Source organism: Lemur catta, chromosome 7, assembly GCF_020740605.2.
Source record: "Lemur catta isolate mLemCat1 chromosome 7, mLemCat1.pri, whole genome shotgun sequence".
Taxonomy (NCBI): Eukaryota; Metazoa; Chordata; class Mammalia; order Primates; family Lemuridae; genus Lemur; species Lemur catta.
Genome location: NC_059134.1, coordinates 57,667,144 through 57,695,031, shown reverse-complemented (window position 1 = coordinate 57,695,031; position 27,888 = coordinate 57,667,144). Strand labels below are relative to the sequence as shown.

General features: G+C 41.8%; 1 protein-coding gene across 1 annotated transcript in view; it reads right to left on the bottom strand.

The window, feature by feature from the left end:
• Window positions 1-27,888, bottom strand: part of XRRA1 (X-ray radiation resistance associated 1) — a 69,725-nt gene that overhangs the window by 38,169 nt on the left and 3,668 nt on the right. Inside the window, exons 3-8 of the mRNA XM_045555473.1 lie at window positions 23,615-23,712; window positions 19,020-19,201; window positions 15,895-15,966; window positions 13,376-13,448; window positions 10,485-10,582; window positions 5,470-5,603 (exon numbers count right to left, since the gene is read on the bottom strand). Of these exons, the coding sequence (XP_045411429.1) occupies window positions 5,470-5,603; window positions 10,485-10,582; window positions 13,376-13,448; window positions 15,895-15,966; window positions 19,020-19,201; window positions 23,615-23,708 (653 nt within the window). The 5' untranslated portion in view covers window positions 23,709-23,712. The remainder of the gene's footprint in view (window positions 1-5,469; window positions 5,604-10,484; window positions 10,583-13,375; window positions 13,449-15,894; window positions 15,967-19,019; window positions 19,202-23,614; window positions 23,713-27,888) is intronic.

Sequence of the window (27,888 nt, the reverse complement as noted above, 5' to 3'; positions counted from 1 at the left end):
TGTCTTTCATCAAATTTGGGAAGTATTAGGGTATTATTTCTTCAAATAATCTATCTGCCCCTTTCCCTCTCTCTCTTCTCCTTCTGGGACTTCTACAACGTATAGGTTGGTTTCCTACAGGTCTCTCAGGCTCTGTTCAAATCAATCTTTTTTTCTTTTTGTTCCTCAGACTTGATAAATTTAATTGTCCTATCTTCAAGTTCTCTGATTCTTTAGACTGCTCAACTCTTCCTTTGAATCCCTCCAGTGAATTTTTCATTTGGTATTGTAATTTTCAGCTTTAGAATTTCTTTTTGGTTCTTTTTAGGTTTTCTATCTCTTTATTGATATTTCCATTTTGTTCACATATTGTTTTCTTGACCTTCTTCGTGTCTTCTATTAGTTCTTTCAGCATCTTTAAGACAGTTATTTTAAAGTCTTTAGTAAGTACCCCCTCAGATCTTTCTCAAGGATAATTTCTGTTGCTTTATTTTTTCCTTTGGATGGGGCACACTTTCCTATTTCTTTGTATACTTTGTGATTTTTTTGTTGAAAACTAAATATTTGAATTTATTAACATGCTAACTCTGGAAATCACATTTCCCCCTTCACTAGAGTTTACTGGTTTTTATTTTTGTTTTATTTTCTTCTGTTTTTGATTGTTGTAGGCTGTCTCCTTGTCAAGGATCAGCCTGAGGTGTAAACTTAAGGTCTTTTCAGTTATTTCTAAGCCTGTGCCTTTCCCTAGGTATGTGAGGTGACTTTCTAATTTCCCCTGCACATGCAGTTGCTTTTGAATGTCCTTGACTTTCATATCTGGCTCTCAAAAGGAGGAATAAAAGAAAAATGAAGGGGATAAAGAAAAGGTGTTGGTCCTTTAAATTCCCTGCAAGTCTGTTCAGGGAGAGGGAGGAGCTTACAATGCTGGGGAAAGGGGGTATATGTGTAACAACAGCTGGCTCCCTCTGTGTCTGCATCTCCATAATCAGAAGCAACAATCAGTGATCAGAGCACAGATCCCCAACATTTGGAGGACAGTGACCTTTTTGCTCACCCTGGCTCCTACGAGCTGCATGTGAGTTACTCCAGGAATACATACATGACTGCCTACTATGAGATTGGAGGTTGGAGTATGGGTAGCTGCTATTGGGCTAAGGGCTGAAACTGATTGAGATTAACTACAGTCTGGTCTAAGCCTCCCCCTGAAAGATGCAAATTTTCAACAGACTCTAGTCTAGAGTTTCAAAATTGTTACATCAGATCCTGCCAATGAAATTGTTGTCTAGGTGAGGAGACAGATTCTTGGTGCTTCCTACTCTACCATCTTCCCAGGATTCTCTGATGAAATAGTCTTTGATGATTTATTTACTATGCTAGGTATAGTTGGGGAAGTTGGGGTCCTAACTTATAGCATGGGGTATCACATAAGCCAGCAACCAATATTGATACTGTTTTTCTCACAACCATTACATAAAGACCTAGGAATTAATGAATGAAAATGAGTGTAGCTTCTCTTACAAGTATATCTAATAATCCACTTGCAGAATTTTTGCTTCTCATTCCTACTACTTTGGGAACCTCTGATTTAGAGGTCTTAGTTCCCAAGGAAGTACTTATACCAGGGGACATAAGAATACTTCCACTGAACTAGAAATTGACGTTCCTACTGGCCAGCTACTTAGGTTTCTCATTCCACTGAACCAATATGCAGGCAGAGGGGGGTTTAATCTATTGGCTGGGTAACTGATACTGTTTATCAAAAGTAAATATAATTGCTGCTATACCTTGAAGACAAAAAAGAGTATCTTTGGGATCCAGAGAATTATCTGGTGCTCCTCTTAGAAGTTCCATTATCTTTTAGTAAAAGTTAATGGAAGACTACAGCAACCTGATAAAAGCAGGACCTTTAAGGACTCAGACCCTTCAGGACTGAAGGTTTAGGATACCACACCAGTTAAAGAACCCCAACCAGCCAAAGTGCTGGATGAGGACAAAGGAACATTAAATGGATGATGGAAAAAAGATTTATAAATATCCACTATGGCCTCCTGACCAGTTAAGAAAATGATTGTAGCAACTATGTATATTTTCTCCTTCCTTGTGTGTGTGCAGGTGCATGTGTGTGCAGGCATGTTGTATGCATAAACTGCTAGTGGTGATTGACTTTACAACTTAGTTTTTAAGCTATAAAATACCTAGAAATTTCTTTAGGAGAGAAAATATCACCCAGAGATGGGTCCAGTAACTGATGGAACTATGTCTCATCCCTTTTCTGAGGCTGGTGAAAGTATCTTCAGTCTAAGAGGAAAAGTTCCTTCGTGTTAGGTGAAAGCATGTTGTAGTTGCTATTGTTGTATGAAACTTAAATATGGAGAGGAGGAGGAGAGTAGACAGTGGGGTTTCAAACGTTTGATGGTGCCAGCTGTCTGCCTATTTGCTCTTAGCCTTCACGCCTCTCCTTTGTGCTCTGCTATGTATAGTAGGGCGCTGGAGCCACCCCTTACCTACACTTCCCAGACTGCCTTTCCAACTGTCTTCCAGTTAGATACTGCCAAGGCAAGGGACTGGTGGGAAACTGGAAAGCCAGAGCCTGGGGAGAAGCAACTCTCTTGTGTAGTTTCTAATAGCATTTCTGTTAGCAGCAGCAGCAGCAATAGTGCAGCAGTAATGGCAGTACTGACAGTGGTGACTGCTGGCAGAGGTTCCAGCCCTGGTTGAAGCAACACATCTTCGGCAGGTCTAAAACTATAGCAACAACTTCTCTAAAAGCACAGCAGCACGTATAGTCTTGTGAGCTTCAGTCCCACAGAGTTGGCAGCTTCTGATCTCTGGATATCAACCCTTCTTTTTTTTCTTTCCATACCCCTCCTTTTCCATTTTGCTCTTCCAGCCTTTTTAATAGCTATGTAACAAATTCCCTCCATTTATTGTTGGTGATGTTTTAGGTGAAACAAAGTTTCTCTAGGTATGATTTTTAAAAGAGTCCTTATCTTTTAGCAGTACATACTGGAATATTTATAGACAAAATTATATGAATCTTCCAGAATCATTTATGGCTAGGATATCTGAGATTTTTCTTTCTTTTTTTTTTTTTGAGACAGAGTCTCGCTGTGTTGCCGGGCCTAGAGTGAGTGCCGTGGTGTCAGCCTAGCTCACAACAACCTCAAACTCCTGGGCTCAAGCAATCCTACTGCCTCAGCCTCCCGAGTAGCTGGGACTACAGGCATGCACCACCATGCCTGGCTAATTTTTTCTATATATATTTTTAGTTGGCCAGATAATTTGTTTCTATTTTTAGTAGAGATGGGGTCTTGCTCTTGCTCAGACTGGTCTCCAACTCCTGAGCTCCAGCGATCCGCCCGCCTCGGCCTCCCAGAGTGCTAGGATTACAGGCGTGAGCCACCACGCCCGGCCTATTTTTCTTAAGAATAATCTAGGATAGAGGGTGGTGGGGGCATAGATGAAATAGGACTGGCTATAACCTGATCATTGTTAGGTGATAATCACTGCGTGACTGGTACATGGAAATTCATTTTACTATTAACTTTATCTATGTGTTCAAAATTTTCCATAATAAAATACCAACTATTATATCTTCCCCCTAAGAATGAATGAATGCATAAATAAATAAATAAACCCCATCTATTTGCAATACCTTGAATGGTTTTTGTATTCCTGACTAGAGCCTGACTGACAAGTCTTGTGAAGAAAGCCTGCCTGAGAATTAAGCCAACACCAAGGAAAACAAAGATATATGCACGTGCATGACAGAGCAAGTGATACAGAGAGTGACAGAAGTTGCACACATGCTTAAGAAACAGAGATGAACATAGAACCCTGGCAACATCCCGTGCACCTATGTCCAGCTAAATGAATTCATCCTGGAATTTTTCAGATACATGAACCAATAAATTCCCTTTTTGTTTAAGCTAGTTTGAATTGGACTTCTCTTACTTGTGAACAAAAGAACCCTAATGAACCCTCTAATGACCACTATTATCCCAAACCCCTTGAGCAACTAACCGACCACCATCATCACTATAATTTCTATCATATCTGCCATCATCAAAATAAACATTAGCACCGTAACCATCGCTAAGTTGGTTAACATTCACTGAATGCCTACTGTGTGCAAAGCACTGGGTCCTCATCTAGGTGCTACAGATCAGAGATGAGTAAGTCAGAGCCCCAGCCCTCAAAGAGCTCACAATCTGCTTGGGGAGAGTATATATATCATCCATTTAACTAACTATCATAAAGATACATATATAGTTATGAGACAGAAGTCACCACAGAATATGCTAAGTACTAACTGGGGAAACATTAAATTCAACTGATGCTTACAGAAAGGAGGAAGAGGCATAGGCTAAAGCAGTCAGAGAAGGTGTCTGGTAGGGAAAGGAAGAGGGTCTGAGCTGGGCCTTGAAAAATGTACAGAATCTACATAAGAAGAAAATATAATAATCATGAGTGTGGTATCTGGAATCAGATGGACTTGGTTCAAATCCTAGCTCTGTCACTGACCATTATGTTCTCTTCTTATTGTATTGTGGGTTTTTTTTTTTTCCTGGAGACAGGGTCTTGCTCTGTCACCCAGACTGGAGTGCAGTGGCATGATCAGAGCTCACTGCAATGTCCAACTCCTGGGCTCAAGCAATCCTCCTGCCTCAGCCTCCCAAGTAGCTAGAACTACAGGCATGCGCTACCATGCCTAGAAGATTTTTAAATTTTTTGTAGATATGGGGTCTCACTATGTTGCCCAGGCTGGTACTGAGGTCCTGGCCTCAAGGAATTCTCCAGCTTTGGCCTCCGAAGTGCTAGGATTACAGATGTGAGCCACCATGCCTGGCCCTTCTCTTCTTATTGTAGACAAATCCCCTTCATGAGCCCTCTGCTTCAGCTTTATAACTTTGGGCAAGTTACTTAACCTGTCTGTACCTCAATTTTCTCATTTAAAAAATGGGGATAATAGTAGGACACCTACCTCACAGAGCTGCTGTGAGGATTAAATGAGTTAACATATATAAAGTGCTGAGAATAGCATCTGCCACTACCTATGTGTTATTATTAATAATAGAGGAAGGACCAGTATATCCTGGCAAGAAGGAATGGCCTTAGCAAAGGTGAAGACAGGCAATGTACAAAGCTTATTTAGAGACCAGTAAATAGACTTACTGAGCTGAAGCAGAGAGCTCATCAAGGGAATCATCCGGCAAGAGCAATATCCACAATTTACAAATGACCAATCAGAGGCAGGAAAAGTAGCTTGCCAAATACCTGCATCTCTTCCTACAGCACCCAGGAAAACTGGTGCACCCAACTGAGGTTTTTCCTGGGAGCCTCAGCAGACAGCATTCTCCCTGCTTTGAGCACTGACAGCCTGTCCTTATGGCATTTCCAAGCTGCTTTGGACTATTTCTTTGGATACTTGTGTATAGACAAAGGCTCCTGAGGGAACACACAGGACAGACACCAGGAAGTAGAACTTACTGCTCTGTGACAGCCAAATTGGGTGGCAGGGAGGTGAGCCCATTGCCTGTGAGGAGCAGGACACGGAGGTGTGGCAGAATCCCCAGATCACAGATGGCCTCTGCAGTCAGGCTGTTGAAGGAAAGGTCCAAGAACTACCATGCAAAGATAAAAGATGGGGAACAGAAACACTACATGTGACAATGATGCTCGTACATGAACTGGGAGCTAGCTACTTTTTTTTCTAACTTTCCAGGTTGCCCCATCACCCACAGGATAAAACCCTCCTGACTCTCTGGATTAACAGTCAAGGTTAATAGAGTCAGTTCCCAACCTATTTTCCAGCTTTAGCTGCCACTGCAATAAACTGACTCCTCCCCATGCTACCTATAGAACTTTGCTTGTGCTTTTCACTCAAACAGGAATGTCCTTCTTCCATATATCCGAATCCGAGCCCCAAAAGGCCAGCTCAAAAGGTGTCTACTTATAAAACCTTTCCTAATTTCCCAACCAGATGGACTCTCTCCTTCCCCTGACTTTGAATGCTTTATCTAAACTGTTCTCAGGGTACTTATCAAGGTTTGCCAGCTATCTGAGATAGCTAAATGCATGTCTGAGGAACAGAGATATTGGTGTATTGATGTGCCTAGCATAGTGTCTGGCACACAGTGATGGACTAGATCATAACCCTTTGAGATCAAGAGCCATACCACTGTAATACCATATCCTTGTAATCTAGCATAAGACCTGGCACAAAGTAGGTGCACACAAAAAATTAGCTGAAATGAACTGGCCTATGAGGACAATGACCCAACATTATCACCCTATCATCAACCACCTTCTAACTGGCCACCTGGATTCATGAGACAGTTGACTGGGGTCAAGGTGCCTGCCAGGAAACTGTGTTTCTCTCTGAAAAGACAAAGGCAACTGGGATAAATGACATCTGCCCAATCTTTGTGCTCTCTCTCTTAAGCCTCTGTAGATACTTGCTTTAGCTCTTACATACCAGTTGGCTCTCTTCCCTCCACTCTAACTTGCTGTGTGCTTCTCTGCAACCACCCCCCGCCCCACTACATTGAAGCCTTTTGAATAGGGTCAGTTTCAGCATCTTATCCAACTAGTGCAGGAGCAATGTCTCTGGTCAGCCACATCAGTGTTACAAAGTCAGTCAGACATATACACACTGCAGGTTACCATCAGAGAAGGACTGGGTTTGGTCTGATTCTGCTGTAGTAATTAATTGATGGGCTCTGCAGATCTGGGCTTAAGTCCTGGCTAACTGTGCAATCTTGCACAAATTACTTAATCTAAGCTTCCTTATCTATAAAGTGGAAATAAGTGGTTCTTATGTAGATAAAGCCTTTAGCCTAGAGTCTGGTACACAACAAATGCTTAATTAGTGTTGGCTGTCATCATCATCATCATCCTTTCATTCATCAACCCTACACTGAAGGCTTACTTTGTACCAGTCCCTGCCCTGTGGGAGTCTCCAGCCTACCGAGGCAGGAAGATACAGACATACGTCTGTTAGGTGGCAATGCTGCTGGGAAAGATGTCTGAAGACAGACCAATGGGGGCACAAAGGAGAGAATGGTCAGGTCTACCAGGGGATCAAGATAGGTTTCACAGAGCAGGTAACATCTGAGCTGTCCTCAGAGACTAGGAAGTATTCACCACATTGTTAAGGGCAAGGAGAAATTCAGGGAAGTAAGTGTCATACATAGAAGGCAGGAGGCAGGAGAACCGTAAATGGTTTGGGTATGACTGAAGCCCATGGTATAAGAGGACTTGATAAGACTGGCCAGACCATGAAAGGTACCAGGCACCACAGGAGTGCCAAGCTGATGCCACCATCAGCAAATTTCAAGGTTTGAGGGTTCACACAATGGGGCCATCCCACTTGGCTGAAGCAAAGAGAGAAGCCTACAGCAGGAAGGCCTGGAAAGCTGCCTCAGATAAGCACAGGTAAAGGTGGAGAAAATTCTCTCCCTCAAACTCATATGTAGACAGTCCATAGGAAGACATTCATAGAAAGACCTGTGGATTCTATCTACCTTCTTAACATCATTCACATTTGTTCCCTCCGATCCATTCTTTATAGAGCAGCCAGCTCTGACCCTACCACTCCTCAGCCTAAAACCCTTCAATGGCTCCCTATTATCCATCCATAAGATAAGGTTTAAACTCCTTAGGAAGGTTTCCAGGGTTCTCCAGTCTCTTTTCCACTACCTCTCCAGGCTCACATATCACTACACTCTACTGTGTCTCTCTGTCTCCATTCCAACCATACTAAGCTGTTTCATCAGTGTTCTAGCTCAGGAATTGGTCAACTAAGGCCTGAGAGCCAAACCCTGCCTGCTATTTTGGGTAACCCATGAGCTAAGAATGATGTTTACATTTTTAAATGGTTGAAAAGAATCAAAAGAAGAATAATAGTGTATTACATGTGGAAATTATGTGACTTTATTTATGACTTCAGCACTGTAAATAAAATTTTATTGGAACACAGCCATGCTCGCTTGTTTACATATTGTCTATGGCCATTTTCCTTATATAACAGCAGAGCTGACTAGTTATGACAATTATGACTAGTTATAATCATATGAACCACAAAGCCTAAAATATTTACTCTCTAGCCCCTTGTGCAGAAAAAGTTTGCAGACCCCTATTCCAGCTACTTTGGCTATTTAATGTTGGATCCAAATTTGCTTTACACAGAATTAAGTGCAGCTCAAAGAAACTTATAGCCATAGAATCTCAGGTCACAGAATTTCATAGCTGGCCGAGAATTTACAGAGGGGGAAAGTTAAGTCCCAGAGGGGGTAAGTTACTTGGCCATGGCAAAGAACTGGCAGAACCAAGACCAGAAACAGGGTCTCCTGACTACCAGGGCAGGGCTCTAACTGAATCTTTTTCAGATCTGTAAGTAGTGAATCACAAATCGTGGCAAAGTTAAGTTTTTCTAAATTGACTCCTGAAGAATTCTACTCTGGCCTTTTCCCCCTGGGGCAGCCTTTTTGGCAAACAAGAATAGAAGATTCCTGAACTGCCTACTATATCTGCTGAGTCACATTAAGTTTTATTACACATCAAAGTATTCATTACTGTGAACTGCAAATTCAGGATATTTGACAGGTTTATCCTTTTTCTTAGGGAGGGCTTGCAAATCACAGAGATGAAAACAAATGACTGGTCAGGAGATTTCCTGTTTTCATTTATATTCTGCACCTTAAATGTGATCCGCTCTCTTATATAAATATTCCCTTGGGTAAGGCTGGGTCTGCTAGATACATAATTTTCATCATGCTTTCAAACTATAAAGTAGGGCCTCCAAAAAGTCAGTAATGATCAACCATTAGATCCAAGCTAGTCAGCTGTGGGGTCACAGCCTGTAGTAGTGGCCCCTTCCCTATGGCCCACTGGCACTTGAAATAGGGGTTTGAAGAAGGGAGGGGTGAAGAAGACAAGATGCGTGCCACAATGCAAAACACAGCAGCTCAATGACTCGTTTTTAAAAAAGTAAAAGAACACATAAATGGAAGTTCTTAAGAAGGTTCTAGGCCTGGAGGTCAGGGAAATGGCTCTCTGCATCTCTAGTGCATTTGGACCCTGTCTCCCATTGTCTATACTAAAATCTACCATAAAATGTTTTAACATAGCACAAAATTGCCTCAGTTGTTGGAAATTTATTTTCTATTTTATTGTACTTTCAAGAGCTTTCTGGACAAGTCTGAGGACCACTCTTGTCCCAAATCATGTAAATCACTGTTGTCTTCAATATGACTTGAAACCACAGCAAGAAGGTTCCATTATATTCAGTATAGTATGCTTTAAAAATGCAAGGACATAATAATCTATATTAGGAAGATGGCCAACCCAAGAGGTTAAAACCTTTTAAAATGTTGGCATAAGTTTTAGAAATTTGGCATAAGTCTCTGAAAAATTCACCCTTGTGGAAGTTTTCCATCTCTGACAAGACCAGCTTAAGTGAGGCTTTTTGTGAAGAATGGATAACCCCGGATGTTTGCAGATTAAATCATTTAAGTTACCAACTCTTTGGTGTTGACCCTACGGCTCACAACATGCAGACATTTTGCTGAGGCTTGAATCTGAAATACTTCTACTACAATACAAGGACAGCATGCGAGGAAGAATCCATTATTCAGTCAGTGAGCTTGGCCAAATGCTCAGCTCCACACCTGGCTCCTCCTCTACTCTCCACGTGCACAGCAACTCTCAGGTAATGAAAAAAGCTTTCTTCCTTTGTGAAAAGTGGTCCCCAAGTCTTCATGAAAGCTGAAGAGGTAATAAACTTGAAGTATGAGGAAATGCACGGAAAATGCATGACTATGGGAAATTTAATTTAAGAGAAAGCCAACAGTGCAAACAAAATTTTCTGTATTTTCTAATCTGGGGTTTGGAGAACAGCTGTGAATGTACAAATGTCAAGAGTCTGATGTTGAATTCACAGGAGCACTATATTATTTCATACTCCTCTCTGGGCCTATGGACTGAGGCCTATAGACTGCTCTATCCCAGTCTCTGGGACTGATCCAGCTCACTCAGACCTGGATGAGTCTCTGGAATCAGTCCATAATGTCTCTACTTCAGCTGGTCCAATCTGCTGCACCTATCTTTTAACCTCCATGGCTCTTCAACCCTCACTGGATCCAGATCTCCCCTCAAACTCTCCCTCCTATATAATTCTCTGTTTAACTTTACTTTTCTGCACAGACTCCCTTGAACATGACCTTTGGCATTTATTTTCCAGGACCGTGCACCATTGCTACAGGTATCAACTATTTGCTGCCACGGCTACCATCATCACTACTTCCATCACCAGCACCACCACTACCCCCACTCCCACCATCACCACCACTACTACCACCCCCCTGGAGGCCAGCAGTGAAGTAAGGGCCTCACTGTAAAGGCCCAGAGAGCCCCTTCCCAACAGTTATAATCAGTAGAGAACTCTACATCCATTTCATACAGGGGAACGGGTAGGCACCAAAAACTCCCTACCTCCAACTTACTTCCAATAACTTAAAGTCTCCATATTTGACATAGATTGTTTTGATGCCATTAAATGCGAGCTCCAGTTCCTTTAAGGCTGGAAACGTGTGAAATGCCTCTAGATGGGGAGGAAAAAGAATCTGCATCTTGTAAAGGATTAAGAGAAAGACATTAATAATGACCACTTACTGGGTTCCCACTGGGTTAGGCCAGATAGTGTAAGGTGCTTCACATACATGGCCTCTAAATCTCTAAACAACCTGAAAAACATGGATTACTACTTCCATTCTGTGGCTGAGAAAACTGAGACTCAGCCAGGCTGATTTTCTAGAAATGCAATTGCTGGTGAGTGGAAGAGCCAAGAATTGAATCTAAGCCTGCTGAACTGCAAAGCCCATTTTAAAGATTCTTTATTATTCCCAATTACAAAAGTTCAACATGTCTACCAAAAATAGTCAAACATCACAGAAAAATAAAAGTTCCCTTTAATACCAACACTCAGAGATAACTATTAGAAGATTCATGTATAGCACTTGATTTTTTCTTATGTATATACTAAAATACACACCCCTTTTTATAAAAATGGAATCATACTATACATACTGTATATACATACATACAGTACTGTAACTTCCTTTTTTCCCTTAACAGTATGACTTAAACATTGTTCCAGGTCAAAACATATAGATCTGCTTAATGTCTTAATTATGTTCTATAGTACAGACATACATAAGTTTACTTATCAATTCTCCTATTAATAGTCTTTAAGTTATATGGATAAAAGGTAAAAAAACTATTCCCCCTCTGCATGAGAACTGGACCTTGGATTTTCTAGCCCTGTTCCCCTGGTAACCTGAAACGAATGGTGTGGTAACTATGTTGCTAGGCAATATCACTTGTGGTAAAAATGACCCCAGGTTGGCAAACTGCATCTGGGCTATGAGAAACTATAAATGAATTACAAACACCTGAAGTGGGTACCACAACTTTGGCCTTCCCTGGGTGCTGAGACTCCTATAATTAGCTATGCCCTTTGCAGGAAATCTGGAAGCTATGCCTATGAAGTGTTACAATGGCTATCGGCTCCTGTGGAGAATGAGGTTTCTAAGCCAGGGTGGCTCTTGCATTTACCCAAATGACAGTCTTGCACCTGAGCTGATACTAGGGCTTAGGGGACACAGAGAATGGCTCATGGATGGCTGTGAGAACTACACTGAAGAGAAACTCCTGAAGCTGTTCTACGAGGATACTGTGTGGAATTACTTGGAGCCTTCTAAGTGAACCTGGTGTTGAGTGTATCCCATGATAGTCTTGTGAGTCAGAATGTTCAGTAGAGCCTAATAAAAAGATCACTTTGTGGGTATTTCAGGATGTTTACGATGAACACCCTTGTATAAGTGTTTCTATAGAATAAATTCCTGGAAGTGTAACTACAGGCAATGACTATTTTAAGTTTTAAGAGACATTGCCAAATTACCTCAAAGATGTTGTACCAATTCATTATACTTCCTCTAGTTGAATGCAAGGGTATTCATTTCCCTACCAATGCTGCCTGTCATCAGTCCTTTCATTTTTGTCAATATTTGATAGGCAGAAAATAATATCCTGATGCTATTTTAATTATCAGTGAGGTTGGGTATTTCTCATATACCTATTGGCCTTTGTATTTCAAGCCCAAGGTCCTGACAGACCACACTATCTCCTAATGAGCAGGTACCTCACCATATGCTTCTTTAAAAACACCCCTCAAACTCGATACAACAAAACCGACTCATCCTATTTCCCCTCCGACCTGCCCCTCCTCTAGTGCACTCTGTCTCAGTGAATCCCCTTGGTTCCTCCCTCTCCACACATCCCCAACAGTTACCAAGTCCTGTGATTTCTACCTCCTCTTGAATCTCTCTCTCTCTAGCCTCTTCACCCCCTCTTGCCACAGCCCTGGCTGAGGGCCTCATCAGGGCTAAAACTAAAACAATCTACCAGGTTTCCTGGATTCCATCTGTTCTTCTCTTATAATCCAACCTCCTCACAGCAGCCACTGAGCTTCTCTACTTAAAAGCCTTCCAAGGCTCTCTTTTTCCTGTAGGATTAAGTCGAAATCACTCAAGGTCCTTAATAATCTAGTCCCTGCCAACCTCTCTAGTCTCAACTCTCCCCCATATACATCTCTTGCAAACATATTAATACAAAGCCTCTTCAGGCTCCCTGATCAGGCACTGTCTGCCATTCACATTTGCTCCAGTGGCCTGAAACACCTCCTTATTACCTTCTACTTCTTGAGACACTCCCATTCATTTTTTGGTCTCAGCTTAGATGTTCCTCTTCTCAGAAGTTCCTCCTGACATTCTGGCCTGGGTTGAAGTCCCACTTACATGCTTGCATAGCATTTCCTGATTCCCTTTATCATTGCTTTCACCGTATCCTGATCTAAGTGTCTCAGTCCATCTCTCCCCACAAACCACCACCTCGCCAGAGCAGGAACTGGATGCACTCATTTCTAAAAGCCAAGCATTCACATAGTCCTAACACCCAGCAGGGGTCGCTGTGGATTTGCTGAATAACTAAGAAAGCTTTATGCTTTCTTAGCTCCTATAGGAGCACTTATAGGCTTAAAAACATTTTTAAGCACCTACCTCCACTGACCCTGCAAGGTACAATGCAAGAGGAGGAAGGAAAGAAGGGAATTATCCCCATTTACAGATAGAAAAGTAGCAGTTCACAGAGAAATGTTCTAAGTAGGTGGTGCTAGCGCTGGGCTGGACTTGAGGTCTGTGTGATCTCTAGCACCTAGCCTATTACACTCCAAAACAGAGACACCTGGACAATCATGGATGGCTGGACAGACAAATCCTAAATGAGTAGCTATGCTGGCCAAGAGGCACAAGATAGTTTCAAGAAAGAAAAAGCTTACCTAGAGGCAGCAGGTTTTCTGAGGCATTGATATAAACCACAGAATGAAAATGCTTGAAGTCCTTTTCCTTAGCCTGTAGGAAGGTATTTCAGAAAAAACACAAGATTAGTTCTGTCTGGAAGCCTTGCTGAAGCTCCAGAGCCACAGTCAGGAGGAACAAAGACCTAAAGGGATGAGACACTTTCTGAGCACAAGAGCAGCCACTTGTTGAGGGCTGTAAGGGCTTTCTGCTTCTTTTTTTCTATTATGAAATATTTCAAATGCACAGAAAAGTATAGTGAATAATACTCTGAAGACCCATGTAACCACTATCCAGTTTTAATAAATCTGAATATTTTGCTGTCTTTACTTCAAATTTCTTTAAAGAAATAAAACATTACAGAGGGTGGACCACCACCATCAGTATCCCCCTCCCAGTATTCCTCCCTAAACCCCTAACAGCATCCTGAATTGGTGATTATCATTCCCATACCTGTTCTGTACTTATATATATATGTGTATTTATCAACCATTTATAGTTCTAATTTACATGTTTTAAAACTTTGCATTAAATGCAATCATACTGTAGATATCATTCTGCAACCTATCTTTTTACTCAGCATTGTTTTTGAGATTTACCTGTATTGATACACGTAGCTCTTTTGAAATTTGCTTATGTTGATAGATATGCCTCTAGTTTATCCATTTTAATTCCTGAATAGTGTTCCACTGTTTGAATATATTACAAATTATCCATTCCCAGTTGATGTATGTCTATTTCCAAATTTTCATTATTACAACAATGATGCCATGAATATTCTTTTACATGCCTCATCATAAGAGTTTCTCTAATGATATACCCTATCGAGTTGTGGGGAATGCACACTTTCAGCTTTATCAGATGATGCCACATTGTTCTCCAAAGTAGTTAAACCAATTTACAGTCCTATCTGCAATATATGACAAGTCCTATTTCTTTAAATCCTTGCAAACAGCATTATAAACCTTCAATTGTTGCCAATCTGATGATTGTAAAATGGCATTGCATTTACATTTTCCTGATTACTTATGAGGTTAAATATTTTTTTCCTATATTTATTTGCCTTTCAGGTTTCCATTCTGTACATTAACATATTTATGTCTCTTGCCCATTATTCTACTAGGTAGTTTTTTTTTTCCTATTGTTTTGTAGGGGCTCTTTACGTATTCTGAATCCTAATCCTTTTTGGTTATATTAATTGCTAATATCTTCTCCCAGTCTACAGCCTATCTTTTACCTTTGTTTATGGTATCTTTTATTAAATAGATATTTCATAAACATTTTCCTTCATGGTTTAACCATAAAGCTAGCAAGTACCCACTCCACCCTTGGGTCTCAGCTAAGCTATCACCCTCTCCAGGGTGTGTTTCCGAGTGTAAGGCTGAGTTAGTGGCCCATCCTCTGAGCTAATACTCAGCACTCTCATGCTTCCCTCATTGACTATATTACCTAATCCTATCTATTAATATCTCCACAACCATCTGAGCCCGGCCTCCTCCTTCCCCACTGGGAAGGGCAGGGGCAGTGTCTGAGCCACCTCAGTATGTTTTGGTGGGTAGGCAGGTGGGTAAGTGAATAAGCGAAGGAAGAACAGATAGGACCCAATGGGGAGGACTGAGCTTTGACCAGCTATATTGTAGCCCTCAAAAGTTGCACTGATAGAGACCCCTGAAACCTTCTTCTACTACTTCATCTCACCATTATATGTGAACTACATATTACAATCTTTGGCGATCTATGTGCTGGCCTAGAATGAAGGGCCTCTCACCTCAAGACGAATGAATTTCTACGGCTAACCTGTCTCCAAGTAACTCAATTCTGAAAATATGAGTGCCAAATGAAGTGAAGTAGGACCCTGTTAGGGAGCAGTCTGCTCCACCACTAATTTGGCCATCCTGCGGCTCACAGTCCCTACTCCATGAGACTGGTTTATATGAGCAATCTCACTTGATATGCCATGGAAACCTATAAACCAAAAATATGCTATAATATCCTATATATACGCTGGCTAATGGTAGGTCACAAATTTGGCTCTCAGCTGTCTATAAGCCAATGCAAAGAAAGAATCATGATTCATTACATGAGTCACAGCACCAGTAAGTTAAGAACAAACCAGCTTCTCAGGAGAACGACTATCATTTCTAGCACTGAAACCTGAGAGATTTCTCTTGCAGGCTCTTGTGATTGGAACTCAGTGTTACACATGGATTATGCCCCCAAAAAATTATATGGCAAATTCAAAACCAGTTTCATAAGATAATTTCCTTTAATTCACCTCAAATAAGACAAGGGCAATACCAAATTTACGGCAAGAGTTTGTGTCTGAATATTGTTTCTACCTAGTAAGTCCTTATCTGTCCCACAACCTTTGCCATTCTCCTTCCATATGACCAGATTTCCAGTCCCTAGAGGCTCTGAAGGTGCAACACACAAACCAGAAGAGCCAGTAGCCACCTGAGGTTTGGCTCATCCCAATCACATCTTTGCTGGCTGGCCTCACCTTGGAGAACCTCAGGCCACACACATTAATGTTGCACAGGTCTGATGGCTTCTTTACACGGTGGTGCTTCAGCTGGAACAGAGGACAGAGAGTCAGCTCTCGAGGCCCTGACACAATTTAATTAACTAATCTATTTTTGTTTGGTTTTTCTCTTATTGGATAATCTCATACAGCTGTCATAATTGTGTTTGCTTATTCATTCATTATTCAACCATTCACTCACCAAATTATTTACCTAGCACTACTTTGGGCCATACACTGTGCTAAATACATTAACAAACTTACTTCTAATCCTAATTAAACCCTTTGAAATAAGATTATCTCCCTTTCTTTAATGAGAAAAACAAGGTTAAAAGAGGTAATTTGCCTTGCCTAAGGTCCCACTCTAGTTAACTGATAGATCTATGATTTGAATCTAAATCTATAATCACTAAATGCTATGCTCTTTTGACTACCATATATTGCCCCACATCATGAAAAAGTTAGAAGCAAATGTCAGCTTTGGAGCTTTTATTTATGTTTAGTCAAATCTCATTCCTTTTTTCTGTTAATCATTTATTTATGATACCTGTTATGTTTAGGCTCTGAATTAGGCATTGAGAAGACAATGAAAAAAAAGCAGAAACATTCCATACCTTCGTAGAGCTTATAAGCTCATGGGAAACCAAGTAGCAAGCAAGTATTTATAAATGTGATAAATATTTTAAAGGAGAAATTCAAGGTGCTATGAGAGATAATAACAGGAGGTCCTAACTTCAGTCTGAAAACGAGGAAATATTTACTTGAGGCAGCATAATATTTCAGCTGAGACTTAAGAGCTGAATAGAAGCTGGTCTCAAGAAAATGGATGGTAGAGATGTGAAGGCTACCAAGGCAAGAAGAAGCAAGGTTCTTTTAAGAAGATGAAAAACAAGATAAGATTAGAGAGGCAGTCATTAGATCATATAGGTCCACACTGGCTCTGTGAAGGAGCATGGATTTTATCCTACAACCAATAGAAATAGAAATCTGTCAGAGATTTTTTTTGGCAGGGGGCTGATAGTAATTTTGTAGAAATTGTTATGGCTGATACACATAGATGTATCAGAGTACATCATGTAGATGAGAAGACAGGATAGGAAGGAAAGAGAACAATGTACCAGACATTGTTAATTACCTTCCCAATACCACTTCTCTACTTTTTCCCTGTTAAAGAACACCAATGTTATTCACATTTCTCTGAGTGGACATGTTCTTAAGCCCTAGCTCCAAGGGGTAAGTCTTGACCTGTTTAAACCAATCACTGGGTCTTATTCCCCTAACCAATCACCATTTGGGCATGTGATATAGGTCTGTCTGGACAATGAGACACTGGTTGCTGGGACTGAGGGTGAGGGAATAGTTTTGGAAAGCTTTTTCTTACTTCTAAAAATAGACATAAGACAGTGACAATTCCTTCTCTACCTCTGGATGTTTTCTTCTACGCGTGATGACCAGAATTGCTGCAGCCATCTTGGATAATGAAAGCAATCAGCCCAAGAGGACAAGTCAACATGCTGAGATGGCAGAGCAGAAAGATGGAAGGAATCTGGACCTTGGAAGGTGTCATTAAATCAGTAAATTAACCTACCTTCAACAATGCCTCTGCCTTCTTTTTATGTGAAATAAAAGCATCCAACTTGTTTCAAACTAGTTAGAAAGTTTCTGGATTAGTCCAATAAGAGAAGATGGTGGCTCAGACAAGGATGGTGGCAGTAGAGATGAGAAGATAAATTTGACAACCATTTAATAAAAGTGCCAGTGCTTGGTAAAAGTGGGGGTGGGGATGGTGAGGGAGAGATAAGTGTCAAGGATAACCCCAGGTTACTGGCTCGGTTACTGGGTACACAGTAGTGCTAATATAGAGACCATATTGTAAATTCTGGAAAAGAGGTATGTTCTGGGACTTGGAATAGGGGGCTTGGGGCAGTAGTTCAGTATGAGGTCCTAGTGAAATATTGAAGTAGAACTATTCGGTAGGCAGAGTGGATACCATTTTACTTTGAAAAACTTCCTTCTTGTTTCTGCCATCTAAAGTGGCAACATGAGTAACAAGTGATCTTGATTAAATGTGGAGATATATATGCATTTGAAAACAAAGAAGGAAAAGAAGACCACTATGGAAAGTGTTTCTGATCTCCTCAGTGTTGCTGTTTTAGTCCTCCTCATCCCCATTGAGAAGCAGACATATTAATACTAATGAAACAAATTCCATAGGACTCTAAAAAAAGCTTATACTACCCTGTTGAGATGAGATGAAACCAACAAGGTTCTCTTTCAGCATCTCATCTATGCAGACACTCATCTCTTGGGAATGACAAGCAGAATCTGGGAACGAAGTAGACTGCCAGAGAGTTCTTCTTAGGGAGCTATGAGAACTGGACTACACATTAATATTGATTTATAAAATGTGTCCTTTGCAAAGCCACTGAGCCATTGCACAGAGCAGATGTGAAATTACCTGGCTGGGCTCCAACACATCCACTCCAGTCTTCTTCATAAAGCCTGCTCCAGGCACTAGGTAATATCTGGTCACCTCCCCTGGCTTTCAGCTAAATACTAAAGCCAGAAGGCAAAGCCTGTGGGAGAATAGGACCTCCCCAATCCCACTTGATCCTGGAGAGATTGCCCCATAGCAGAGCAGAGCAGGAATCTCTCTACCCTACTAGGTGTCAGAATGCGATTTTCAATTGACTGCTCCTCTGACCTGCTCCTTTGCTTCTCCAACTCAATTAAGAGTTTTTATCTCATATAGTATAAAGGTACAGGCTTTGGAGTCAGTAGACCAGAGTTCTAATCCTGGCCCAGCCAATTACTAGCTGTGGAACCTTGGCCAAGAAAAATTACCCCTTAGGGCCTCAGTTTTCCTATCTGCCCAATGGCAACAATATAAAAGGGATGACAATAGCTGTCTCACATAGTGGGTGTAAAGAAAGCTTTACATGTAAAGAAAGTTTTGAGTCCCTTTGTTACCTGGCTGTACTCAATTTGCCAACATCACTCTAATAGTTTGGAGTGGGTTGGGGATAGTTGTGCCAAAGCAGGGCAAGCCCTTTCTCCCACCCCAGCTGATGCTGCCAGCCACTCCAGGATGCATTTACTCTCACCAGAAAAGCCCGGTCCAGAATGTATCCAGGTAGGTCCACTTTGTTGTCCCGCCGAGATGCCTTCTTCCCCTCAACCTCAAAAGAAACCTTCTTCTGGCTTTCCTGACCTTCAGCTGGTGCCCCAATCACACCCTTGGGCTTCTTGGGGTTACCTTTCCGAGTCACTAACCAGTATCCTCGGCCTGTTGAGAAGATGAGAACAGTGAAAAGGGGAAAACCTTCTCCAAAGCCACAATTACAGCATATTTAACTCTAATATAATACTAAAACCAAAAATAGCTCCTGATTACCTACTATGCACCAGATACTGCACTGCTGCTGGGGGTTGGGATGTCTACATATAGATCTCATTTAATTGGCCCCCAACTCCAGTGAATGACATGTTACTGTCCCCATTTTATGGATGAAAAGGCTTCAACTAAAAGAGGTGGAATGACTTGCCCAATTCCGTCTTTCACATTTTTTATTTTTAAAACTAGTCAAGTGCAGTAGTGAGAAGCGGGGAAAGTAGTAGAACAAGGAGTTCAATCTGTAACTGACTGTGTACAATCAATTGAGATAACTCACTACATTCGGACCACCCCTATCTTTCACATTTTTATCTCTAAACTCTATTGTTCCTTCAAGACCGAAGATCAAGTATTCCTGTTCTGTGAAGTCTTCCCTTATCCCTCTGAGTAGAGCTGATCACTCTTTTCCTGTGCCAGCTACTCCCACATTGGTCATCTCTTGGGTCAAGCCCAATGTGTGACCTCAACTCAATGGGTTCCATCTTCTCAGACCTCCATCATTATAGAGAAAAGGTTGTGTTAGGAACTCAGAATAAGAAAATGATAGGACAGTTGGCATTAAAAAATAACAAATTAATAATCATGTTCACTGTAGAAAGAATTATAAACTGTATGTAACCAAGAAGAATATGAGGTTTACTAGTAAGCCCACCTAACAAAAATCATGACAACATTCTGGAATTTGTTTTCTCTTGCATCAGTAATTTACTGCATGGCATTCGTTAAAATCAATAATTATTTTATTTGTCCAGTTATTTATTGTCTGTCTCCAGCTTTAGAGTAGAAGCTCCACAAAGGGCAGAGACTTTGATTTATTCACTTCAGTATTCCCAAGGCCTGTATAGAGTTTATCACATTGTGACTGTTACTGAATGTACTAAGCCATAGCCCCGCCCACATAACCATCCATTCAGATCTTTACTGAGTATCTACTTTGTGTAGGAACTGGAACTATGGGAATGAATAAGACAGAAACCCCGACCCAAAGGAGTCATAATGTAATAATATATACTATCATATAATAATATAAGGAGTTCTGTGGAAGCCCACAGAAGCAAATTACTAGCCTAGGACATAATCTGGATCTAGCAAGTGGAAAGGAGTTCACTAGATAAACTGAAAAACCAGGCAGCCTGGGAAGAGGGAAGAGCATAATACCCAGGGTATGAAAGACCAGGACCACAGCTGTGGGAACCAGCTTGGTGTCTCTAACCACTGCCTCTCTCTGGCACAGCCCACTATGCCTACTTCAGGAGCTTGCCCTGGCTCACCTGACCACTGCTGCCAATCCTGCTTCTTGGATGTAGTTCCTGCCCTATGTCCCATGTGAGCCATTTCCCATTCCCACTTTGGCCTGACACTCTAGGGACCCCATTCCCAAGGTTGCCCCCATCCAGGGCATGGACTTTGGTTCTTCTTTACCCTATCCTCATATCCCTGATTCTGGAGACTCCAGTCTGAGTTGGTGCCTAAACCCCCAACATGGCTATGAAGGAAAGCCCAGGATGCGTCAGGAGATCAGCATGAGGGAAAGCAGATGAGGCTGGAGACATCAGCAGAGTCAGATCATAAAAGGCCCTGAGGACCAGAATAAGGAGCTTGGGTTTTAGAGGGGTAGGCTTTTAGCAGGAAGGGGGATCTATGGGGAGGTGGGGTTTTCCAAAATTTTTCATTTTAAAATAATTTGAGACTTTCAGAAAAGTTGCAAAAATAGTACATAGTTTCCATATAGCCTTCATTCAGTTTCCCTAATGTTAACATTTTATATAGCCTTAATACAATTATTGAAACCATGAAATTAACACTGGTATAATATTGGTAACTAATCTACAGCCCTTCTTTACATTTTGCTGGTTTTCTCACTAATGTCTTCTTTCTGTTTCAGGATCCAATCTAGGATCTCCCTCTGCATTTAGTTATCATGTCTTCCTAGTTTCCTCTAATCTGCGACAGTTCCTCAGTCTTTTTCTTGTGTGACCCTGAAACTTTTGAAGAATACTGGTCAATTATTTTGTAAAATGTCTAACAATCTGCATTTGTTTGATGCTTTCCCATGCTTAGATTAAGGCTTTGCACTTTACCAAAGCTACCACAGAAGTGGTGCTGTGCCTTTCTTAGAGTGTCATATTGGGGGGGCTGTTAAGTTACTGTGCCTTGTTACTGGTGATGTTAATTTTGATCACTCAGTTCAGGTGGTGTCTGCCTGGTTTCTCGAATGAGAAGTTATTATCTTTCCGTTTGTAATTAATAATTATACTTTGAGACCATGGAAATATCCTGTTTGTTATCATACTTTCACCCACTTATTCTGCATTTGTGATGGTTAATTTTATCCATCAACTTTGCTAAGCTATAACTTGCAGTTATTCTATCAAACAATAATCTGGGTGTTGCTGTGATGGTATTTTGTAGATGTGATCAATATCTGCAATCAGTTTGTGTTAACTAATGCTTATGTGGGTGGGCCTCACCCAATGAGTTGAAAACTGAGGTTTCCTGGAGGAAGAAAAAATTTTACCTCAACACTGCAGCATCAGCTTCTCCCCAAGGGTTTCCAGCCTACCAGCCTGACCTACAAATTTCAGACTTGCCAGCCCCCACAATCACATAAGCCAATTCCTTTAAAAAAAAAAAACAAAAACAACTCTCTTACTATTTCTGTTTCTCTGAAGAATTCTGATTGATTCAATATCCATGCATTCTTACCTGCAAAAATTATTACTGTGATGTTTGAATGGTGATTTTCTATTTCCCTCATCCCTTCTACATTTTTTAATTGGAATTCTACCATAAGAAAGAGCTATTCCTTCTCCCTCGCTTATTCAAATATTTATTTATATCAGTATGGATTCATGGATATTTATTTATTCTATGGTTTACAACCAAATTCTACCATTAGTTTATTTCATTGCTCAAATTGTCCCAGCTTTGGCCATTGGGAGCTCCTTCAAGTTGGCTCCTATGTCCTTTCAACATGGACATCATTTTTCTGAGCACTTCTTTACTTTTTGGCACCACAAGATGTTTCAGGATCAACTTGTGTTTTTCCTGTCCCAGCCTTGCAAACAACTATTTCTCCAAGGAGCCCCTGCTCCTTTCATTTGGGAATGGCACCAGGTATGCTCTTTGCTACAGAGGTGTCATTGTTCTCAGTGGAACATGTAATTTAACTATGTACACTAACACGTACAGATACACACATCTGTATTTATTTCTGTATCTATCCGTTTATGTGTGTATATGTGTGTGCAAGAGAGAGAGGAAAAACCATGAGTTCATACTGATAGCTCCACTGGATGGTGTTGGACAGGTAGGTGGCCAGGGAAGTTCTCTATGTGAAAAATGAAATAATTCTAGAGAAGTGGGGAGGACAGACAGGAGAAGGTTCTTCCAATACTGCATGTACAGAGTGACCAACAAGTCACAACATTGAGTGTAAACAAGGTATACTTCTCTCTTGCCCTACCTTTTCAAAGCAACAAATCCAAACCAGAGAACTCATCCTTGCAGACAGTGTTCCATCTATAGGGCTCTGCTCAGTATTATGAGGAATCCCTGCTCCAGGGGAGTTTTTAACTAGACAAATATTTGTCTTAGCAGAGTTGAGTTTAAGCCATTTAATATAGGAGATTGACAGGCTATGACTACTCATCAAATAAAAGACAGATAAGAAGACACCTCACAAGAGAGGAAGGGAGCTAAATGCTATGGTCAACAGACACGACTTACCAGAAAAAGGAGAAGAGCTGGGCTTTGTGGAATGAGAAGTCTGGCTAACTAGAATGAGGGCAGGAACATTCAGGGAAAATAAAAAAGGTATGTAAAGAGAGAGGCCAGTTGCATGCCTGTAATTCTAGCTATTTGGGAGGCTGAGGTGGGAGGATCACTTGAGCCCAGGAGTTCAAGGCTACAGTGAGCTATGATTGCACCACTGCACTCCAGCCTGGGCGACATAGCGAGACTCTCATCTCTTATTAATAATAAAAAAAAAAGAGCACTGTGGAATAGGGCATAAATAAAGGAATGGGGCTGTAGCAGAGGATTACGGCAGGTTAGACTTTGAATGACATAGAATGCCAAATAAAGGAGTCAGCAATGGGAAGTCACTGAACAGAAGGAGGCACTATGGTTAAATGTGCACTTTAGCAGTCCCACTGAGGCTACAGGAGATAAATTGGAGGGGTAGGATTGAGTGGGTCAAGGAACAGTAGTGAAGGGGCTGGAGAGGAAGAAACAGATGTGAGAAACAGTCTAAGGCAGGAGCTGGGTGTGGGGAAAAGGTACAAATTTGAGAAGTCTCCTGACCTTCCTCTGGCATCCGAAGCAGATTTTTGGCTGGAAAGCAGTTGCTCAGGTAAGGCTTCCCATCATCCAGCTTGTAGATTCCTGAGTAGGCCATCTCCCTGAGAGCCATGCAAGGAAAGTGAGGAAGCAGAAGAGTGAGAAGGTACAGTGGAGCTCTCTCATCCCATCGCAGCTTGTGAGCCCAACAAGACCACCACACCCAGCACACACCCTGCCTCTGAGGCCCTAGAGGCCCACTGCCCTGCTTCAGAAATGGGCTGGCTGCTTAAATGAAGAGAGAGACAAGGCCCTGGGTTTTTCCGTTCAAATCAATCCTAACTCAATGGAACTCTAGAAAGAGGATTACCTGTGGGCTCAGATAGATTTAGTTTGAATCCTGGCTCTATCATTTCTCATTCTAATGACTGGGAAAGTTACTCTACTCCTCTGAGCCTCGGTTTCCTCACCTGTAAAATGGGGGTGATAATACCTACCTTAATAGACAGATGACAGGATCAAGTGAGAAACGCAGTACTTGGCACATATTAAGTACATACTAAAAGTTTTAACAGTTCAGAGAAGAGAGGGCTCACATCTTAGAGAAGATGATATGCAAATAATGAAATATGAACGGGATAAATAGAATTTGAGGGATGAATTGAGTTTTTACATAGACTTGATATCAGCTAATAGAGAGAGCTGGTATCACCTGGTATTGCTGATAGAAGGATAAGCATTCCAAACAAGGGCCATAGAACTGAGGGCATGGCTGCACACAGTAAAGAAACAACCTGCCCCAGGAAGGGGAAGCATGTGTGTTCAGGAGTCTTGGACAATAAGGATGGACAGGAAGGGTGGTGCCTGCTCCTCAAGGGCCTCCGGTGCCAGGCTAGGAGCTCAAGCTTCATCTTGTAGGTGACCAGGAGCCACGGACAATTTCTGAGCTGGGTACAGCCATGATCCAAGCTGTGCTTTATAAAGAGAGGTCTTACAAATATAGCATGAGATCAAAGTGGCTGCTGGCAACTGGGATTGCAGTTAGGGGAGTATTGTAGCAGCCCAGGAGAGAGATGATGAGGGTTCTTGTTAATAAACTGAAGAATTAAAGAAAGACAGATAGAAAGAAAAAAAGGAGGGAAAAAGGGATGGAGGGAGGGATAAGAAAAAGAGGAGTGAGACTGATCGGAAACATGAGCACTTAATGTGTGGACAAAGGAGGAGAAGCCCCTGGAGCTTTCAGAAAGGAATTTTAGAGCAGTAGAACTGGGGGGTGCAGGGTGAGCAGAAAGTTGTCAGGTCTAGGGAACAGAAAGCTATGTGAAAGAGGGAGAGAGAAGCCGAAAAGTCAGGGGAGGTGAGGACTAAAAATAGGCCATGAGGAAGCAGGTGGTCAGTTTCAGGGGAAGAGTAGAGTTAAAGCCAGACTTTGAGTATAGATGAGTGACTGGAAGGTGAGGAAGTGCAAAAAGTGAATGTAAGCACGTTTTTCAAGATTGGCTCTGAAAGGGAGGAGAAAAGCAAGACAGCTGGGAGAAGGAAGATAAAGTCAAGAGATGTGTGAACATCAGGGCTGGGACAGGGGAAGGTAAGCAAGGTCCCTGAGGAAAACCTAAGGGGACACATGCTCTCTCTCAGAATTGTGCAAATGCAGTGTTAGCACTTGCCTTCCACCTGAGTGGACAGAGTCACTCCAGAACATGGACTCTGGAAAGCCACTGTGTGGGTTCGAATCCTAGCTCCGCCACTTACTAGTTTTGTAGTCTCGAGCAAGTTACTTAGCTTTTCTATACCTTGATTTTTCCTCTGTGAAATGTGGACAATGACTGCATCTACTTCATAGGGCTGTTTTGATGATCAAATGAGACAATGTTTGTGAAAGGACTTAGTACCTGGCACGTGGCTCACTCATGTTGATCATTTTCTATTAGTATCCTTATTAAGAGGATGAGAAAGGCTTGACTACATCTATTGACTGGGAGGAAGGAGCCAGTCGAGGAGGAAAGGCTGAGAATGTAGGAGAAAGGTGGGCAGAACTACAGAGGCATCCCTAAAGAGGCAGGAGGAAGGGCACCCAGTGCCCAGGGGAAGGGTTCTCTCATGGAGGGGGTTGGAGGGCAGGCTCCCTCAGGGACAGTGTGATGGGGAAGAGGTTTCAAATATCCTGAGTGTTCCATCTCCCTGACACCTAAAGAATAAAAAGAACACAAAAGAAATAACCTTCCACTTCCTATCTGCTGTCATGTGGCTCTCAGAGACTCTCCAATACCAATTTACAGTGAGTCTCTTAGGCAGGTAGGGGTGTGTGTGTGCAAGCATGTGCTCACGCCCATACATGCACCTGTGTACATGCACAAAAGTTGGAAAGGGGCCAGGTGCAGTGGCTCGTGCCTGTAATCCCAGCATTTTGGGAGGCCAAGGCAGGAGTTTGACACCAGCCTAGGCAACATAGAGAGACCTTGTCTCTACAAAAAATAAAAAATTTAGCTGGTGCGCTGGCACGGGCCTATGGTCACAGCTACTCAGGAGGCTGAGGCAGGAGGATTGCTTGAGCCCAGGAGTTGGAGGCTGCAGTGAGCTATGATAATGCCACCACACTCCAGCCTGGATGACAGAGTGAGACCTTGTCTCAAAAAAATATATAGTGGAAAGAGAATATGGTTCTGATTCTAGAGTCTGACTCAGGCTTTTCTTCATCAAATTGTTATTCTCTTCAGGGAGCCAGACACATAAATAATTCCTCAAGGGAGCAGATAATCACAACTGTACTTATCATTTGTCATTGAAGGATTGTGAAGTTAAAGAATTTGCTGGGTTAAAAAATATATATATATATATAACTCTTTACTATAGTCTGATGTCAAACTTTGCAAAAACCTACATTTTAGCCAGGAGTTGCAAACACAAATGGTCATAGGAGTTGGGAAGCCCACGTGAGTGAGTGAAGAAAGCTGGATGAGAGAGAGGAGAGAGTGGGAAGGGGAGCGTGAGAGTGTGTGTGAGTGTGCACATGTCCACAGAGGTGGCCACTATTTAGTTTTCGCCAATTGCTGCCTAAGTCAGTGTTGCTAGATTGTCCCATTTTTTCACAAGAAGTCTGCTTTATATATAAAATCTCCTAATTATTTGAGTGTTAGCAACTAATTTGCCACTTTAAAACAGTGTGCAGGCCAAACTAAAACATACCTGGGAACCAGGATAAACTCCAGGCTAGCAGTTTGTTTTTTCTGATTGATATTCTTTTATTTTCATGGTGTAGGAATTTAACAATAAGTCCAATTCAATAAAATAAACTCCTATTACTTGGATTTTCAAATTTAATAACATATATTTCCTTTTGTCTTAAAAATGCATAGTTGGGCACTACCTGAATGTTGTCCTACATGCAGCTCCTCTTCATCTCATACATCTAATTGGTCACTGAGCCATGACAATTCCAGCTCAGAAATACTGTTCCAACAGTCTACTTTTCTCCATCTCCACTGCTTTCATCAATATTTCATCATCTCCCTCCTAGAATACTGCAACAGTCTTCTGACTGGGTTCCCCCTAAGCATGAAGGCCAGATGCCTGAGCCTGGTATTCAAAGTCCTTGGGGGCCAATATCCTAATCTTTGCAGCTCCAGTCAGTCCTGCCCATTCAGGCCCATGGAGTCATTTTCTATTCCCAAAACAGACCATTCACATGCAGTCTTCCCTGTCTTTGGTCTTGGTGTTTGTTCAGCTTAAAATACACTTCTCCATCTTGTTCATCTGGTTGATCTCATCCTTTAAGATTGAGCTCCACTGCCACCTCAAGGATCTAAGTTTCTTAAATCTTGAGCTCTTAGAATTTCTATTTTTTTTTAATCTTTTTTTTTTTTTTGAGACAGTCTTACTCTGTTGCCCAGGCTAGAGTGCCGTGGCATCAGCCTAGCTCACAGCAACCTCAAACTCCTGGGCTCCAGCAATCCTCCTGCCTCAGCCTTCCGAGTAGCTGGGACTACAGGCATGTGCCACCATGCCCGGCTAATTTTTTCTATATATATTTTTAGTTGTCCATATAATTTCTTTCTATTTTTAGTAGAGACGGGGTCTTGCTCTTGCTCAGGCTGGTCTCAAACTCCTGAGCTCAAACAATCCACCTGCCTCGGCCTCCCAGAGTGCTAGGATTACACGCATGAGCCACCGCACCCAGTCTAGAATTTCTCTTTAAAGTGATCTAGCCATACCCAAATCTTCTTTGGGACAGCTTCAGACAATTTGAAGTAGCAGAGATTTGGGAAACTGCAAGCCCCTGGCTGGGGGAAGGGAGGCCA